Source organism: Lathamus discolor, chromosome 11 (genome assembly GCF_037157495.1).
Source record: "Lathamus discolor isolate bLatDis1 chromosome 11, bLatDis1.hap1, whole genome shotgun sequence".
Classification (NCBI taxonomy): Eukaryota; Metazoa; Chordata; class Aves; order Psittaciformes; family Psittacidae; genus Lathamus; species Lathamus discolor.
In genome coordinates, this window is record NC_088894.1 from 9,531,710 (window position 1) to 9,551,002 (window position 19,293).

General features: G+C 39.7%; 1 protein-coding gene across 30 annotated transcripts in view; it reads right to left on the reverse strand.

Moving 5' to 3' along the window:
• Positions 1-19,293, reverse strand: part of CTCFL (CCCTC-binding factor like) — an 85,373-nt gene that overhangs the window by 42,865 nt on the left and 23,215 nt on the right. For 25 of the 30 annotated variants that reach the window (XR_010615373.1, XR_010615371.1, XR_010615360.1 and 22 more), the window contains exons 1-9: positions 10,669-10,730; positions 10,366-10,530; positions 7,271-7,399; positions 6,098-6,611; positions 4,902-5,115; positions 3,071-3,241; positions 2,492-2,625; positions 989-1,109; positions 282-431 (exon numbers count right to left, since the gene is read on the reverse strand). Coding sequence is in view for 8 of the 30 variants with exons in the window: in XM_065691677.1 (XP_065547749.1) it covers positions 282-431; positions 989-1,109; positions 2,492-2,625; positions 3,071-3,241; positions 4,902-5,115; positions 6,098-6,454 (1,147 nt within the window). In the remaining 22 variants the exon portion in view is untranslated. The other 5 variants (XM_065691679.1, XM_065691680.1, XM_065691683.1 and 2 more) reach the window with 5 other exon arrangements.

The window sequence follows — 19,293 nt, forward strand, 5'->3', positions numbered from 1 at the left end:
ATGTAACTTTGTGAGGTACATTCTTACGGAAAACCATAGGGTCACAATGCCACCAAGTATCAAGCAAAAAAACCCCAAATTAAGGAAATTAGCACATCAACCACAAGATGTCACCACATCTCCTTGCAGGAGGAACTTACCTGTAAAACTGAATACATTTTCTATAGAAATATTCCATAATGATACCAAGTCATATGTAACATATTTGGTATCATTGTAAGCAGTTAACAAGATTTCACCTCTAATTACCTCTACAGTTCAATTTATTACTTTAAACTCACCCAGGTCACTTTTTCGCGCAATAAAGGCACTACAATGTGGACACTTGTATTTTGGCACATTTTCTCCATGCTTCTGTAACATGTGGATTTTCATGGTACCACTTTGAGTGAATCTGGACTGGCAAATATAACATTCATAGGGTTTTTCACCTGTAAAATACATATTATAATAACATATGCTTAGAAACGCTACTCATTTGATACAAATGCAAAATTGCCACAGGTCTCAACATCTCAACAGCAACAGTCTTCAGACCAATGAAAATGTTACTGTTAGTGGGCAAAACACAAAAGGCTAAACAAGTTTACATAAGTTTACATAGCCGATTAGAATGCAAAAACTTGGCTTCCAGAATCTGTGAGTCAAGCTGATGGAGCATAAAGCTATTAAAATTCTAAACTATTAATCAGGAATTATTTTAATTATCTTCTACTCTGTCCTGAATATTTAATGCACAAAAATGCAGAACTATCCTCAAAAGTGCATGGAGAAAGTTTACAGCTGTAACAACATCATAATAAAAGTGAATCAACACTAGCCAATCATAATTGTAGAGGAGAAAGCGGGAAATTGTCTTCGTGCCTTTCTTCCCTAAAAAGTCACATAAATATAATAAAAAAAATAATTTTGATGATGAATACCATACAGAATTGCATCACGACTGACAACTGACTCAGTCTACCTGATCATTACATCAGAGTCCTACCTGAATGAGTTATCATGTGTCTTTTCAGTTTATACGCATCTTTGCTAGCATAACTGCAAAGTTCACAGGCATAAGGACGTTCTCCTGTATGTGAGCGAACATGTCGTTTCATTTTGCTTGCCTAGTATAAAAATAAGAACATTTCTGCAGTAACACACTGGACACACAAACAATTAAAATACAAGCAATTTTACACAATACATCTATTGCAATTTAAAATAATCCATCAATCCCAGAATTAGCACTCATCCACCCACCCCGTTTTTCCTGTACAATCAGCCTGGTGTGGTTTTAGTTAACGCTTGTGTACTCTTTCCCCAAATGGTCTTACTTTCGTATCTAGTGTCAACATAAACAAAAGGAGAAATTTCATAAGAACGTAAAAGCTAGGACTTTTAAAGGGGATATTGACTACTTTCAGGCTACTTGGGTATGTCAAACATGAAATTCTTTGAAAATACTCAGGAAAATAAATGAAAGACCAAACTCATTAATCAAAGTCTGTATTCACCGCCAAGTCCCAATGAAGCAGTTTAATTGCAAATTCAGTCCACTTTTCAATACTGTTCTTGTGACACATTCTATATAAATACTGTAGGTATGCAAGCTAAAATTAGGAGTTACCTAATGTTCCAATTCCTACATTTATAAACATATATGAACTAATGAACTCTCTGAAACAAGGAAAATAATGGGAGACTTTAATATAAACTGACAAGTTTTTTAAAGATGCAAGCCATCCAAGATCTAATTAGTAAGATAAGTTGTGTGGAATAAAGTTCAGGCTTGCCTGCAGCTTTAGATTTGGATACAGCACATAAAAAACTTTAGATATTGAATATCCACTAAACTGTGACAGTGATTCAATCATAGATAACCATGACTGTGATTCAATCATAGGTACATCACTGAAGGCCTATTTTTCCCAGTGAATCCTTAGGCAGTCACTAACTTTTTTATTGCTAGATTAAGAAAATTTCAGTCCTGTAAAAAACCCCAGACATCAGCAAGCATAGAAACGTAACACATGAACTTCATTTTAGACATTAGCCAGTTTTGTCCTACAGTACATAGAATGATGCGTACAGGAGAATTTGTGTAGGATGCTTTTGCATGATCAAAGTAATATAGATACATTGCCTAGCAGCAATTTTAGTATAATAAAGAAGAAAACACGCTTAAAATGTAATTGGTTTAAAAAAGCTAAATATTATTGTGCAAGTTTGGCTATTCTTCCTAACTCAGGATGCACATGTACATCTGCATCACGAGCCAAGTATTAATACTGTAACTTGACATCTGCAACTACCTCTGTAATGTATTGAGTTGATTTCATATAGAAATCTGACAGTAACAAAAGGCAATACATGACAGTACAATATATGCACAGAAACTTCACAAGGTTAAAATTTATGCAAAAATGATAGAACTTGAAGTGTATTAATATCTTAGTATGTGAAAGCCTACAAACCCTTCCAAAAGATCCAGAAAGGCTGTACTTACTTCCACGCTAGAATATTTACACAACGAACACTTGAAAGGTTTCTCTAAGGTATGCTTGTAACGCCTGTGTCGTGAAAGCTCACCCCTGGTCACAAATGCCATATCACAGTCATTGCATTTATAGGGCCTGGTCCCTGTAAGAATACACCATTTCTTAGAATTTTATTTATCAACACATCAGTATTATTTGTTTGCCTTAATTATCATGCATAATTTTTTACCAGAACCTTTTCTGAGTTTCTGAATTGTATATACTATATACGTACATCATAAGTTTACTATAAACACAATTTATCAGTTTGTTTCATATGGTTATACAGCAAACTGAAAACATCACAAAAAATTTTATTGTGCACATGGAATCAGACGCAACTGAAGTCAACATTCAGTTAACAAAAATTATTAGGATAGTATTTAATAGAATAAATGAATACATACACAGAGAGCTACTAACTACAGACAATTTCTTTCCAGTGTAGAACTCCAAACAAACTCAGAGCACAAAATGACCACAGAATACAGCCCTAAGACGATTTTGTAGATAATATGTAAAATGAAGTCTTTTCACATGTTAGATACCTGTATGCACATTCAGATGGTTATGCAGGAGAGTAGCTGTACGAAAAGCCTTAAGGCAGAGGTGACACACATGAGATTTCTCATCAGAATGGGTTTTCACATGACGATTAAGACTTGATATTCTGAGTGAGGTGAATGTGCACAAATCACAGCGGAAAAATTCTTTTTCTCCTGTGGGAAAAGACACATTTAGATTATATGAGCTAGAAAATAATGACTTCTTCAAAAAATAGTACCAATTTCAATATAGCTCCTCTACTTTGGGTAAAACTACTTCGTACTTCTACATAAAAATACATCATAAAAAAAATTAAGCTTTCAGACAGAAATCATTGTATCCAAGACTTCAGTGATTTGCCCAAAAAAGTAGTGCCACGCATTACTGATACAGTTTAGAACCTAGTTCCAAGAAACTTAACTCCTAATCTAGCTCTCACCTCCAAGACAGGATGAAACTTCCTCTCTTGACAGCACCAATAAAATGTGGTTCATCACGGCAATTACAACCTGTGCAATACACTTCCTGATGACAACTGTATGTTAGTACTAAGCAAGCTTGTTCAAAGATTTGGAAATTACAAGTTAAGCTATTCTCAGCTTTCTGATAGTCCTGAATCCATAAAGTATATGTAAAACAGATCATGACATAAAAGGTCTTTTTAAAATTATTAGTTCAATTTGAGGAAAAAAGATCAGTTCCTTGAAGAAGTCAAATAAAGTTATGCTTTCTGGATTACAGAACATGTCCAAGTTCATGGCATAGCAGTAATGAATTTGAGTTTAGTAAGTTAAAAGTGAATGTGTAACATTTTCAGTTTTGAAGATTTGAAACTGCAAAATGGCAAATATGTCATATTCGAAGAGCCTTTCCAGAACAGTTGTCTCAGCTCCCAAATGCGCTCTTTGTAATAATTTTCATGCTGAGACCAAAATGTATTTTATACAATGCTTTACACCACACAGAGATATGCAGCTAACACTTCACTTCAATAACAGCAAACAAAAACACTTTATGGTTATTTATTCATTGTGGATTCATGCCCACACAGAACAACACTGTTAGCTCTGTTAAAGCTGCTCAAATGTGCTTCCTATAAATGCAGCAACTAAAACAAGGGACATTAAAAATTTGTACAACATCCGTACTTTAAACAACCTCAGCCAAGATACCTTAATATCCAGATACTACGACACATGTTTACAGACTCTTCAACATTACTGATGTCATCCAACTTTTACAGTACACACACAGTTTCTAGGGAAACAGATGCTTATGATTCCCTTCTGAGTCAGTCCTTAACTTATGCAACATAATGTTATGTTCCTAAAATCTGAAATCAGCCATTTTCTGTTACTTTTACTCAAGTTCTGGGAGATACCTTGCTGACAGGCATTGATACTTGCCCATCACCCTCAATCAGCAACTTGAAACCACTCTAAGCTCATCCATAGCCCCCCAGACAAGCACATTTCAAAGCTGAATGAGGAAACTAAGAAAGACTAAGTTACTAGGTTTATTCAAAGGCAGTTATACAATATTAACTTTGAAATCTCCCCAAAGAATTCAAATACCACATACTGTTCAAAAGGCCATTAAATTCTAAAAGCTATCCAAAACATCTCTCCTGAACACAGCGCAGACGATATCAGCCTAAACAAGCTCTTTTATCAAGTAAGGTTGAAAGGTATTGTGCCTTCTTCCAAATTTCCATAGAATGTTAAGATGAAACCTAATCTAAACACTGTGAAATTTGCTATTTCAACCTCCCTTAAAAATCAAACTTAACATGTTACCTGAAAGTGAACTACAAGGATTGCTAACTTTTTTTACCTTGTTTCTGATGTGGAGCACAAATCTGAAATTCTGGATTCTCAGGATTTCTCACCGCTGCTTGTTCTGATGGAGTTGCAAGTTTCTGCTCTTTACCTTCATCACTTGGGTCTGATAAATCATCACTGGCTTTGCAGCTCCAGCTCTTTGTTTCCCCAAGAGTGAAAAGAAGTTCCTCTACTCCCCCCACTTCAGATGGTGTCAGCTGCTGGACCTTATTTTCAAATGCAGTAACATCGTTATCTCTGTCAATCTCTTTTAAAAAGTTTTACAACTTTGCTAATCAAAGCTGGTGGCAAGGCAACCGAGCTACCAACAAAATACAAGCTACTCATTAAGTTTGATTTTTAGCTTTAAATACGATGGGTAAAACTGCAAGAAAACCCAAACTGTACGTAACATACAGCTGCTATGCCATACAGTGAACAATTACTACAATTGTGCCCTAGCTCTTTAAAATTTTACATAAACTTTCAGAGCATCATTTCAAGATTACAGCACTGAGAACACAGAAACTTGCGTCCTGATTTTTTAAAAAGAATTTCATTTCAGTACATTTACCTTTCAAAAGAAAACAAGAAGAAAGCATGTGCTCAATTTTTCACCAAACTAACACAGGACTTCTGCCGCCTAACTGCAATGCCTTCTTTGTCATACAACAACTAACAAGGTTGTGATACTTTTTGCATTAAACTTAAATATGACCATACTTAGAAATTATCTAGGGTAGCAATGAATTTTCAAAGGAAAAAAATTATTATTTTATTATAAAACCAATAGCTAGCACAGGATAAATACCAATGTTTGCATGTCCTTTCAATGAAATGCATTTCAAATGAGATCATATTACACATCCAGCTTTAACAATGACTGCACTATTGTACTATTGCAAGAGAAGGGAAATTGTCTAATGCTTCTTAAGATATCTAGCCTGTCAAACGAAACAGCACCAAACTGGTGAACTGAATTAAAAACTCGTCTGAATTTCAACCGATCAGTCATCTAAAAAGGCCAAATTTTTAGTCTGCCTTTTTAAACATGGGATGATATTCTAAAAAGCTGTACAAAGGATTAGATACTTCAGTCCAACAAATCTGAATGCCTAGAAAAAATAATACTGAAGTCAGAACCGAATCAGTGACACTGCCAGCTAAGAGTTAACCTACTGCCATCTTCACCACATCCAGAACTCGTACCTCAATTAGCAGCATGTCTGGTGGTTTCTCTGTTGGCTTGCTTTCTGAACTAATTGCTTGCCCTTTTTCTTGTAAAACATTACTCTGCGTCAGCCCTAAGTCATAAAACACACAGACCCCTTCCCGCACGCTTACAGCCATGCCTGCCGGCACGTTGTGCAGCACCGGCTGCAGCACAACCGCCCCAGCCAGCGCTGCCACGGCCATGCTGTTCTGCGGGTGGGCACTTATCGGGCAGATGCCCTCCAAGTCCTCCTCCTCTGTGCCTGGACACACTGTCTGTAGTGTCAGCAAGTGCTTTTCACCCTCTTCAGGAAACAGGCACCACTCTGGGGACACACTCGCCCCCGCCTGCATGTTGAGTCCCCACTGTGGTCACTGGTGCTGCTCCTCTCCTTCACTCGGGTTTTCCTGTCCCCATCACACTCTTCTCTCAGTCTCTGGTTTTTTCTGCACCCCCTAGTTTGGTGAAAGGCTCCAGCAGCCCTAAGGCCACACACACTTCCGAGTGAACCTGTTCAAAAGGCAAAGGTTAAAAACGAGGGCAAATCACAGGCTTTCAGGACAATGCCCTTGACCACCTCGCTTCCGGCCCCCCGCCGCCTCACTGGCGGCCCACGCCCCCAGAGCCTCCCGGCGGGCCCTCACCCCTTCAGCTCTCCCTGCGCCTTTGCCCCGGGTTCTCCCCACCCCAATCCACCTGCCCGCCGCCGCCCTCCAGCCTCCCGCTGGCGGCTGCGCTCCAACGGCGGGGCCCGGCCCTCGCGGGGAGGGCAGGCGGGGAGCGCGGCCGCTGCTCCCCTCGGGTGGAGACGGGGCTGTGCACCTCGGCATGGCGGCCCCGCGCAGCCAGCGGGCAGCCGGCCCCGCAGCCGCCGCGGGGAAGCCCGCTCGTGGGCAGCATCGCCCGTGGGGGGAGCTGGTTAATTCCATGGAGGAACCTCCAGGGACCATGCCCGGTGCTCAGCACAGAGCCCATCTCCTCACTGTGAAAGCGGGCCGCGTAGGCAGCAAGGCCTCCTGTCACAGCAGCCTGCCATTTTGCCACACTCGAGCCCTCGATGATGATCTCTCGGTCTTTAATTGCAGGCCCTTAACCTTCTGCTCCCACTTGGCTGGAGGCCACGGCGCTGAGCTCATTTGGTTTCCCCACTTGCAAAGTATTTGAAGTACCTCCCATGTTTCTCTCACAGAAGCACTTCATCCTGGGTGCCGTGTCACTGGAGTGGTGCTGAAGAGCGGGCTGACTGCTGGTGCCGCAGCAACGCGTACCCCCGGAGCTGAAGTGTTTCACAGAATTGGCTGAAGTAGGTTTGCAGAGGGAATAGAGCAATACATAAGCATCATTATGCTCTACTTTAGGCCAGGATTGGTTATTCAGTGAGAACAAGAAGTTTTAGACTTAAAAGAGTTCTCCAAAGACATTGTAAAAATGTCTTTGAGGTAAACTTGTATGATTTCAGAGAATTAACATTTAATTTTGTGTACCCTTCTAGACTAGCAATTTCCAACTGTCAAACAGTTTATAAGGCTCCATTATGCGCTAGTGCAAAGTACATATTTGGAGCTCTATCACTAAATACTAGTTCTGTGTGTAGCAAAGTACAGTACATTGCACAGTGCCTGTAGCTCGGTGCGGTCCAGATCCTGCTAAACCATGTACTGAACTTTAAACAAAACCCCTGAGCAATCTGTGGCTTTCACTGCCTGTGTAAGTAACACATTAAAACTTGCATTTGTGAAATATCCTTAGCACAAAATAGCAACAGATGCTGCTGGCCTATTTAGCTGTACCATTGGACAAGGTGGTGTTTTGGACAAAGCCAATATTATACAGTGTATTTCTGGTTGCAGTTAACATTTTTGGGTACCCAGCAGCTAAGCGCCCCTTTTCCATGATCATTATTACTATTTCTGTGTTGTGGGTGCCTGAGGGAGCCGGCCTAGATAATGCTGCTGGAAAAACAAGTGATTCTGGTTACTGCAAAGGATGCAGCTGTGAAAAGTACATTGGTGGGGTCACTGTAACAAGTTTGAAGAGTGAAAAATTAAAACTTTTGTATCTTGATAAGTGAATCTCGTAACAAGCCTCATTTTAGGTCCTTGACTTTACTGGGCCTTATCTTCAGAGACAGAAAGTTTCTGCAACTCTGATAAACACCCTTAACAATAACTTCACCTATCCACAAATCTGTAGAATCCTAAATGCAAAAAGAATATTTATTTTTTACATGTAATAACTGCAGATTAGTCACAACTATTACATTACTTGGAATCAACACAAATCCAAAGCAATTATTTAAGGTTGAATATGTATTCCAGCAATTTAGGGCTGATATTTTAGTTAGATACCGCATTATTCATCATCTACAGAATCTGTGGGCTCTTGAAACCAAAGAACAGGATGCAGAATACGCAATATATTCGCATAATTATGCTGCTGGTGACTGTAGCCAGAGATTATACTTCTTACACATTTCTGACTCTTTTCAAGTTGCTATGTATACTGTGCAATTATGATAGTTGAAGAGCACTGAGGAAAAAAAGTTGTTATAATAATATATCCTCCTTTAGGAAATTTTAATGAGTTTTTATGCATTAGAACAGTCATCAGCATCCAAGAGCTGTCCTGCTTTCTACTTTTGCGTTAGTAATACCAGCACCATCCATGCAGCTACAGTTAAAGGTCTGTCATTGTTTCCATTATAAACTAATATTTTCAAGGATTTAGAACTCAAATAATAGAATTCAGTTCATTTTCATTGAATTTAAAGGAACCACTTAGATCAGCAATCTGCAAATTTAACCACTTTCTAATTACACCTTGACACAATAGAAGTTAACAGCTCCATAATGGCGGTTATGGTCTATTGTGTATACAATCTCCAGTCACCACTGCTGCCTGCCGCATCATCTGTCTCTAACTGCAGTCAAGCTTTTACCCTCTCCTCTAAAGGCTGTATTTCTTTCTAACAGATCAACAGTCTGCATGAAAAAAATCTGTCATGAAAAGAATAGAGGACCTTTTTATTTTATAAGTGATATTGTGGGAGTAAACATAATTATTGTTTGTTAGGAGTATTTTATAAAGAACATAAGGAGTTTAATGTAAGCACATTCTCTTATGCTAAAAAGTAATGTTACATAAAGAACCAGAAATCACCCACAAAATAGCAGATAAATTACTGGTAAGACTCTACCAGTGCATGAAAGTAAATGCACGGACAACTAAAATCCTAAATCAGCAGAGAAAATTCTACTCTTGGCTGTACTACAGCAAACCTTGTTCCAATATGTATTTTTCCACCCAAATATAAACAGTGCAGCTGACTTACAATGAGTAAAATGTTGGATTATCTGTTCAGATTATCAGTCTGAAATCTGAGTAATGTCTTTTATAATATTTAAGATACTTAATGCTGTTTAGATGGAGCTGACTTTTTTAAAAGCTCCATTATCATGTACACAAAGCATATTTGACCTTGAAGGTAGTTCAGTTTTCAGTTTTATTTCCTTCCTGTGTTTTAGAAAATCACTTTGGATGACTGCAGAGGCTGTATAACCAACCTCTACTGCGTATGCTTTGCATCTCCGTTTTCCTATTATAGATCCTAAACTGCAATCCTCTGATGCCCACAGAAAGATTGCCATCAGTTTAAGTGGGTTTGGAATTAGGCCCAGAATAGATAACTGTGTGAAGCAATAACGTGCAATTTATTTACATATTTTTGACCTGTCCACAAAACTCCGAGTATATCAGCACTGTTGCAGTACGCTTGAAAGAGAGAAAAAAAAAAAAAAAGTACAAGAAAGACCAAATCCAAAAAAGCCAAAACAAGTAAGTCCCAGTTTAACCTGTAATACTAATAACTGTTTCATTTATGATACTCCATCTCATAGTTGAAAACCCCATTCTTCTCCAGAACATGACTCCTGTTAGTCTCTGAGAACACCCAGTCTTTGTTGTGACTTATTTTGACAGCTTTAATATAATTTTCCACCTGGCATCTGGAAAGTTTTCCATTCTCACTTTCCTACAGTGTCTCACTTTTATTTCCAAGTATATGTCGCATTCACGCTGCACCTGTCATAGTGGTATCTATGTGCCTTAACACCGGTCTGAAAACATACACGTCTTTCCTTTTGCCCTTACACCAGGGACAATTGCTACCTTCATCACCTGTTTTGCAGTGAAATATTGCCCTACTAATAACGACAGTAGCTTACCTCCTTAACACCATCATCTGTTTCAGAGGAAGGGAGAATACCTTTATAATCCTCCAATTCGTGGGGCTTCTTTTAATGTTGTTCAGTTTATGGAGCTGTAGTCACTAAATGATTGAAATCTTGCTGTGCTTTCTGGTACTGTTGTCAACTTGTCCTTTTAGCGTCCCACTTACACACATGGAGCTCTTCTTCAGAGACACCAAAAGCTTGAATTAGAAAAAAAAAAGGAAAGCATGTCAGCTAATGAGCAAAATTAAATATATAGATAAATATATTATTTTGTACGCTTTTCTAAGCAACTCAAAGTTGCCGATTTAGAGTTAACTTAGTGCTTCAGTGCTGACCTGGAGGATTCTCAGGAGAAATTACACAGTCTGAATTTCAGAAAAGGTACTGGTACTGATCACTAGGAAAGAAGAATATTATTAAATATTTTTTTTTCTTTTTTTTGTTTTTGCCCCCAGGCCTCTGCTTTTGAGGTGGGAGCTGCAGTTTATTCTAGCAGACATCATTAAGTATTCAGATCTGACTGGGATTTCTTGTCTACCAAAGAGAAGACAATTCTCTGATCCCTGTCTCGTCATATGAAAGCTAGTCAGATTTCAGACCCAGTGGCAGAGCTGCCTCAGAGGCATGGTGTTGGACTGTGGCCATTTGTGCATGATCAACTAGATATGGGCTGTGCTTAAGGAATGGGGAGAGCTGTGCTTTGCTCTCTCTCCAGTGCTCATCCTGACTGAAAAGGCAAACCATCTCTTTAAATATGAGTGGATCTTGTAAAAGAACCAAAGCAAGTTAAAAGGCTGAATGGATCTTAAGTATTGCTCTTAAGTATTGCCTATGCTTTTAAAATCTTGCTCCATGCTGTCAATTATTATAATTATATACCATGACAAAAAAAAAAAAAAACAGGGCACAAGAGCATACAGTTGCGGGATATATAAAAGGGGAAGTGTTTAACGGACTTATTGGAGCTGAAAGTACCAGGGATAATTGATTGCTTAGACACAACTCGGGGAAGTGGTCTAAAAATTATTAACCATAATTGCAATTTATCTATTAACCGTTTCATTTAACATCATGATATGTTTAGAAACAATTCTGCCATCCAGTAATGTACCACTGCTTGTGACAAACAGCAGATTTGCATGCCGGAGTCTGTTTGGAAGAAGGAGGTTTACCCGAGAATCACATTACTTCTTCCATTTCACAAGACATTAGCGTGGTTATACAGTTAAGTACACCTCAGTGACTTCCACTGTTTTTGCAGAATACTCTTTAATCTGAGAGATAGCAAAGAAAGTTTTAAAGACAACTCCCCTTAGTTAGTTAGTAAAGGTTTCTGCTGCTGTTTGTGCAAGGGTCAAAGAGTTAAGTGTTTAAAAGGCAGAAAGTTTTCCTCTTGTTTTGACTAAACTGGAGGAAACGTGCTGGAGCTGTGCAAAGTTTGATTGCCAAACACAAAGTGAAGATACACAGTGAGAAAAGATAGTAAAGGTTTAACCCAACTGATGTAAGAAACAAACTCCAAGGATACCCATGTTTCCTTGCTTTTATCACACTGTTAATCTTTAATCATGAAAACAGTTCTGAGAACAGCTCTTCGTGCACAGCTAAACAGGCATCATTGCTTGGAAGTTAATAGGATCACCAGGGAATGAGACTATTAAATCATTGTCCTAATAAATCAATGAGTTAGATGTACAGCCCAAAGGAGTTCAAATTCTGCTTCCACGTGGAAATGCAGCAAGTGCACATTAAACCTTGCAAAATCAGCAGTAAGGAGTCAGTTGGTAGGTTCAGAAGAGCAGTGGCTTCCCATGCAGTTGTTTTCCAGCTCAGGTAACAAATTGTCATGGGTGCTAAAAGTTTCCGAGGAGCCCAAATCAAGCTTCTCAGTTCTAAAATCCAGAGAAATCAAGAAATGGCTACAAAATCTAAGGGCACATTTAAAGTCACTTCACTGGCAGCAGGTGATTGAGTCCCTGGTATTTATCAGTAGAGATATCTTCAATCTTAGTCATCCTCACATCTCCAAGATGACAAAATGCCTAGAAATGAGAACAGCAAAGTGACTTGTTTTGTGAATAATGGTAATTACTCTGTTCAGAGCAGCCTCTACAAACGTACAGTCTCTTGATCTGATATTCATACCCTTCTTTTGTTCTGTCTTAAACAAGATCTCCTGGGCAGAGAGTATTTAAGCTTCACTGAAAATAACCAGATACTGCCTTAGTGCTATTGCAGTGCAAATGCCTGAACAATACAAGGTTAACAAGCAAGTTACTTATTTTAATTGCAGAATGGCAGTTGGTTGCTAATGATTTGCACATACTAGTTTAAGCTCATGTATAAGAAGTTCCTCTTTACGTAAACAGTATTCATATCCATATGAATCATCCTGAATCAGTAAATTTGAAGATGGGTACAGATGGTCAGTTAACAGAAGCATGTACAAGCACAGTCAGAATTCTGTCTCCCTTAAAGCATAAGAAAAAAATTATGATCTCCAGGGCCCAGCTGAACCCTCGACCTCTTTACTGAGTGCCGTTTGTAGCAATAATCATACTTGTAGCACTTGTCTGGAAGGAGCCATTTACACTGGCAAAACAAAAATGCTTTTACACTGAGAAAATGCCATTACGGTCCACACATCTTGCCTTCCTCCTATTAGAAATGTGTTAAGCATAGGTGTACAGTATGTAGGATTTCACCTGACCTGTTAACTCTTACATAAGGCTTTTCCAGTAAACACAGGGTCTGTTTCAAAGGTAACTGTTTTTTTGTAATGTTGATTTTCCTACAGCCATAAGGTTCAAGAACCAAAAGGTATGTAGTGCTTGACATTGGCACGTTTGCTTTCTGACCTTTAGGTGTAGCCTGGCTTTTATTTCTGCACAGTCAGCTTCTCTATTCCCGTTGTCGCTTTCAGTGTTACAAAATGCTTTAAATATTCATCAAAGCTATTTTCCTGGGGAAAAGTAGAAAAAATTTCACTTGAAACGGAAAACATGGTTCAGCCCAAGTTGGTGCTTTTGTGTTACTGTCAGAGGAGAAAACAGGTTATAGTAAAAGTTTTTAATTTCAAGTAAGAACATACATTACAATAATCTAGAGAGAACCTAGCAGGGACTACCTGTGGCACACATGTAAAGATGAGATAATGACTTGCCTAATTAAACTCCTCTGGCCAGGAACTATAAACCTAGGAAGAATACACAGGAACAGAGAGAAATGGGCATTATCACTTCCCAGTGTCCTTCCGTTGGAACAGGAAAGGCTTGGAGATGCCCATTTACATGTCCAAAGTCAAATGGGAAATCCACAGCAGAAGTGGAAACAGAAGCTAAACCTTCTGAAGCTGCACCCATGCTTAGTGGTTAAAGCCATGCTTCTTTAAGGAAGTTGGCTGATGAAGGACATACAGAACCATGTCCAGTGGGTCAGACTGCATGTAACAAGGGAGAATAAAAATGACAAGAGAGACAAAAGGCAAATGAAAACATTTAAATAAATGACAAAAGCACATATTCATGGTCAACTAGACAGAGCTGTGTAACCATGAAATGACAACTGACAGTAGAGTGCTGCTAGCAAGCACAGGATTGCAGAGAAATAACAAATGGCATGCAAAAGGAAGGAGCAAGAGGAGCCAGGGTTATCTCATCCTAGAAGAAAAAAAAGTTTAAATTCTGAAAGGTGCTGCCATGTCATTTCCGAAGGCCTGAGGAGGTGAAGTCTCTGTAAAAGGGCACAATTAGCAGAACCCTAGTTACCAGCAGGAAGCCAATGACTGCTCTTGAGCAAGAGATTGAAACATCTCCTGTTTCTTGAAGCTGTGTGCAAGGATTTGTTATTTACCCCCTCCACAGGTAAGAAGCAGGGAGCCCTTGACAGCTGCAAACACACACCTCTGTGGGAAACAGATTTCACTGCAGCAAGGGTTACCATTTCTATTTGCAAAGCTGAATCTCAGTGCCATCTGGGCTTTGTCTGACTGGGCAGAGCAGATGCTGCAGAGGTGAAGGGAAACACAACCTTATGCTGACTGTTTTCCACTCACTTCAGTACGGTTTGTCCCCTTCTCTCCTGGCTGTGATTCTGCTGTTCATCCAGGAAAAAAAAAAAAAAAAAAGACAAAATGCAGTAACCATGCAAAAATCATGCTCATGTTCTTACCTTTGTACTGGTAAAGTCAGTCAAAGACCTGGTGGGCCCAAATTTTCCATGTGCCTATTAGACCTTCTGCAGCAGATGAGTAGAGCTCCCAAGTTCACACTTGACAGGATTACACATACCCAGCCACTGGTCAGGTATCAGTGGCTACAGAACCCTGTTACATTAACACTGATCCCCGATACGGGTTTTGTGAAAGATGACAGTGCTCCTTCAGGAAAGAATCTCCACATTAAAGTCACAGCTCAAGAAGCAGCAACTACTTCTCACGATTAAATCTACATTGCTCAATCCCATCTCCAGAGCTTATGAGCTGGTGCAAGAGAAGGATGAGCAGTAACATTCTGCTCAGAGCCACTAACTGAGCAAATGCCATCAATGGGGAGCTGCCTGCTGCTCTGCATATGGGGTGCTGTCTCCCACCAGAAGCTCAGGTGCAAATTTGGGGTCCAAACTAAGTGTCTTGTGTTGTTGAGAAGGGTCACCAGCAAAACAGGAGGTAATTACGTCCCCAGTATCCTTCATAGGCAATGCATGGAGGTGTCAAGGTATCTCCTTAGCCAAGATTCCAGGTTTTATTCCTTACAAGAAAAAATGGAAGAGACTCACCTCCCTGGTGACTATGACAATGTGTCAGAGCCTGTAAAAGTGAGCTTAAAAATGCAACAACAACAGAATAAATAGTTTCCTAGCCAAAGCAGAACAACAATCAAGAAACCAGTGTGCCTATGGCGTATAGTGTCAGCCTTGGCATGTATTGTGGCACAACCGGGACTGTCCCGAAAATACAGCTCAGGATTGAATGCTAGAGCTGATACTAAACTAAGCTTCAAAAGCTGGTGCCTTTTTTCAGAGACCATAAATGTGCACTAATGTATGTTCCTGTCTGCTGAAATTTACTTCCATTTGGCTTGGGAAATTTTAATGTGTCTGTTGTCAAGAGGAAAATGCTGGACAGACTAATGAAAGTATAGTCTAATTGTGCTAAATCTGTTTTCTCCTCTCTCATTCCTTGTCCATCAGAAAAGCCATTTAACTTTGAAAACAGGCAAAAATGTTACATCACCTTAGTGATCCACAAACATTATACCTTACAATCTGCCCAAGACAAATACTTTATCGTTTTGGGTTGGAAAGGAGGAGGTAAGAAGAAAAGCACTGTGCTCCCAGTTTGCTGATACCTGTTCTGCCTGGTCACAGAGGTTCAGTCTCATTGTTCACATGGTGCACGAGGAGGGGAGCGTGCAGCATGTGTGGCCAGAGCCCCAGACCTCCTGCAGCTGGGTCAGTGCCGAAGAACTGCCTGCAAGAAAAGGGGCTGTGAAGCGGAAGTACCACACAGGGCTGTGCAGGGTCTGGAATAAACACTTGGCTCAGTCACAGACTCTTTTGCAACTGCAGGCAATTTGCACGGTTCATGTTTTCTTCTGGCAATTGAAGGAACAGTCCCTGCCCTGGTCTCTGAGCTGTACACTTGCAAGGACTGCCCTTGGACCCGCGCTCGTGCGGCATCCAGTTCAGCAGCAGTTGCAGCTTGCTCAGTACCAGCTGAGCACAACTTTACAGCAAAAATAACAATCAAGAAGCAATGTTCTTCCATTAGTGGAATAGCTCAGAGAGTCTTTTTAAAAATCTACAATTTTATGACAAAAATACCTAAGTGCAAACTCTTTGGAGGTAACAATATGTAGGATAATTAGCAATGGGAGGGGAGTAGAATTTCTGAGTATTATTATATGCCATTAACAACTCTAAGATCTCACGTAGAGTGCTTTGTTGCACCTCGTTTAGTAGTGATGAGTTAAGCTTTCTTATGACGCTTTTTTCTGAGCAGCTAAGAACCTTTACATTTATTGCCCAGGTTCCAGTAAGTCCATAAAAGTCAAAGTGCTCAAAATCTCTATTTTGAACAGACTGAATAGTGTCCATCAATGCAAACATTCTAAAACCACTCCTTTTAAGGCACTTGTTGAACACTATCATCTGAAAATGTCAGATTCACACCCATTTAAATAATTTGACAGCTTCCAAGGTGACACCTGATGAGCATCACATTCAAGTGTCAAGAAGCGCAGAGAAAAAGTGCCAAAAAAGTTCAATCTGAAGAAATTGTATCAGCTATTAGATGAGTATAATACAGTTAGCACAAAAAAAGTTTTTACATTTAAATGGAAAAATAAACTTTACATTCAAGACAATTTTTAAGACCTTTCATTGCCCCCAGGCCATCTCCCGTGTTTGTCACTAATGAGACCCTCCAGAAAACTGAATCCAGAAGGCAGACAAATACATGGCAAACAGCAGTACATGCTGGTATTGGGTGTACCCCTCAAGACCACTGTAACTGAGCCAGTGGAGATGCTACTTCTGGGGTGTTATTTCTGTGGGAGACACTGGGAGTTCTGAGAATTCATTATCTTCAGATTAAACCTTTAATGCCTTCTGTTAGGTAACTAAAAACTGAATCTCTAAATGAGAAGATTCTTGGATAAGATAATCTTGGCTCTGATTTGCATATGCTCCAGTTATTTCATTGCACCAAATACTACACGTGTTTTATATAGGGGCTTGAGACTTACTGTGTGTTTGTGATATGCTTTGAGATCCTCTGATGGGAGGTGTTACCTAAATACAAGTAATTTAATGCTTAAATGTCTAGAATTCCCAGTGGACATCTGCACTCGAGCCCTGCTGCTATCGCAAATGAAAAACATTTGGAATCCTTAATGTGATTTTTAATGGACATATGTTCATAACACAGTGCCACCAATTTGGCATATTTAGTGTCTTCTCAAGAGAAGCCCACAGTTTGTATAGCAAGATTGTGGGAGGTTAGGATTGCAGTGTGAGAAAATTTGCACAACACCTGCCTGACTATAATTTAATTGGCAGAAATTAATGCTCTGGGGTTGGGGATTTTTTCCTCCTCTCAAAACTGAAGAGACACTAGGACAAATCCTGCTGTCTTACACTGTCATATTTAAGCTTTTATTCTGACTTTACTCATGCTGTAATAGGATTATTATCTGGTCTACTCTTTTCAGAGCCATTGCTGGTTTATTCGCGGTTGTTATTTGTGTATAATGACTTACTTGGCCAGCAGGAAAGACTTGGTATTTTTGTACTTCACGAAAAAGGGGTCTGCTTAGTATTACTTAAGATTATGCCCCATTTTATTTTTAATGAAGTACTTAATGAAAAGGAAAACAGTTGTCAAAAATATTTCTGATCATCTCCATCAGCAATACAATATACGGACTCCAAAGAGAAACACCACTGCTGTCGGTAGTGTCTCTGTTTTTACCTTTGCTTATGGCAGAGCCCTGAAACAGTCTTTAGCACCTCTTAATCCTACCAGATTTTTGTTTTCCTTTTCAGGAATATTTGGCCTTGCAGTGCATCAAGGACATTTTCTTCCCCTTACATTTACAAAATGTAATAAAAGGCTTTGCAGGAGAGATAGAGGATTCAGTCCCAAGGTTCCTGCAGTGTGGATTCAGCTCTACAATTCTTTAGACTTGCAAGGCAAGAAGGAGAGCTGCAATCCTGATGGTGCTGCTTTGCCAGACCTGCCTTTTCAGGGCTTGCAAGTCACTGCTGGTTGCCTCGGCAAAAGCCCTGCTGGAAACATCTCATTGAGTTCACAGATCTGAGAGGGTGGTGGATTACTGAATATCCTTTATATAAGATACATCAATTCCATTGCTTTAAAAAACTCCCTGAAACTTAGCTAGGATTCCCGTACTTCCTGTTCTACAAGCTGTCATTGACAGTATTTTACATGCATTGGTGAAAGCCCCATTAAGATAAAAAATGTCAGGTTGGCATGAAAGCACCACCTCATCCAGGCTCAAGAGCTTTGCTTGGACTGGGTGTAAGCAGAGTGAGATGAAATGAAGCAGGGTTATTTCTAATTTATCTGAACTACTTCATTCTTCACACACCCAGACTGCATAGACAAATGGACATGAAGATCAGCCTTTCTTTATGGGCATGATGGTCTAAAATGGAGCAGGGGAAGGTAGAGAACTGAAAGACGGGCAGGCAGGCAAGACTTCAAAATATCTTGACCTCACTCCCTAACCCTCAGAATTAGAGGAGTAGTAATGGCTATTGGTGGTGTAAACTGCCACAACAGTTATGTACACGTCTGTGTATGTACATATGAATACAGTGCACTTCACACATATAATGAAGTGTGCAGCCACATTCCTGAGCTGTTTTGCACCTTTGAGAAGTAGATTAAAGATGGGTTAATATTTCATGACCCCTATAGGACTCCCAGTAAAATAAAACACAACATTTGAAGGTGTGGATCAATTACTGAGACCGTTGCTGATCTGCCTCCTTTGAGCTTATAGCAATAGAAAACAATCATTCAGTATGTAAGAGCCTAAAGCAAGCCATAGGCAAAAAATTTCCCTCCCTCAGTGAAGGAAACACAACATTTAGACTTATATTGCTTGTTTTTCTAGAATTGCATGGACAAAAATAAGGCCTCCAGGCAGGCATATGTAGTGGTTATTCAAGCCTGTCAGTGCTTACTGTTGAACTTTATCCCTGAAGCAGGCAATGTTCCCAAGGTGAGTAAACAGACCTTGGACGAGCCTCCACTTCACAGCCAACTAGCGAGCATCTGCCTACAAAATGCGCCAACTGTGCTTTGCCTGGATGACCTCTGTGTTCCCAGTTCCAGATACCCGTTGCAATCAACCTTTTCCACACACTGAGAAGTTGTGACACTTTTGGTTTCAAAGCTAAACTGGATCAAAGTTTGGTTAAACTGCAAAATT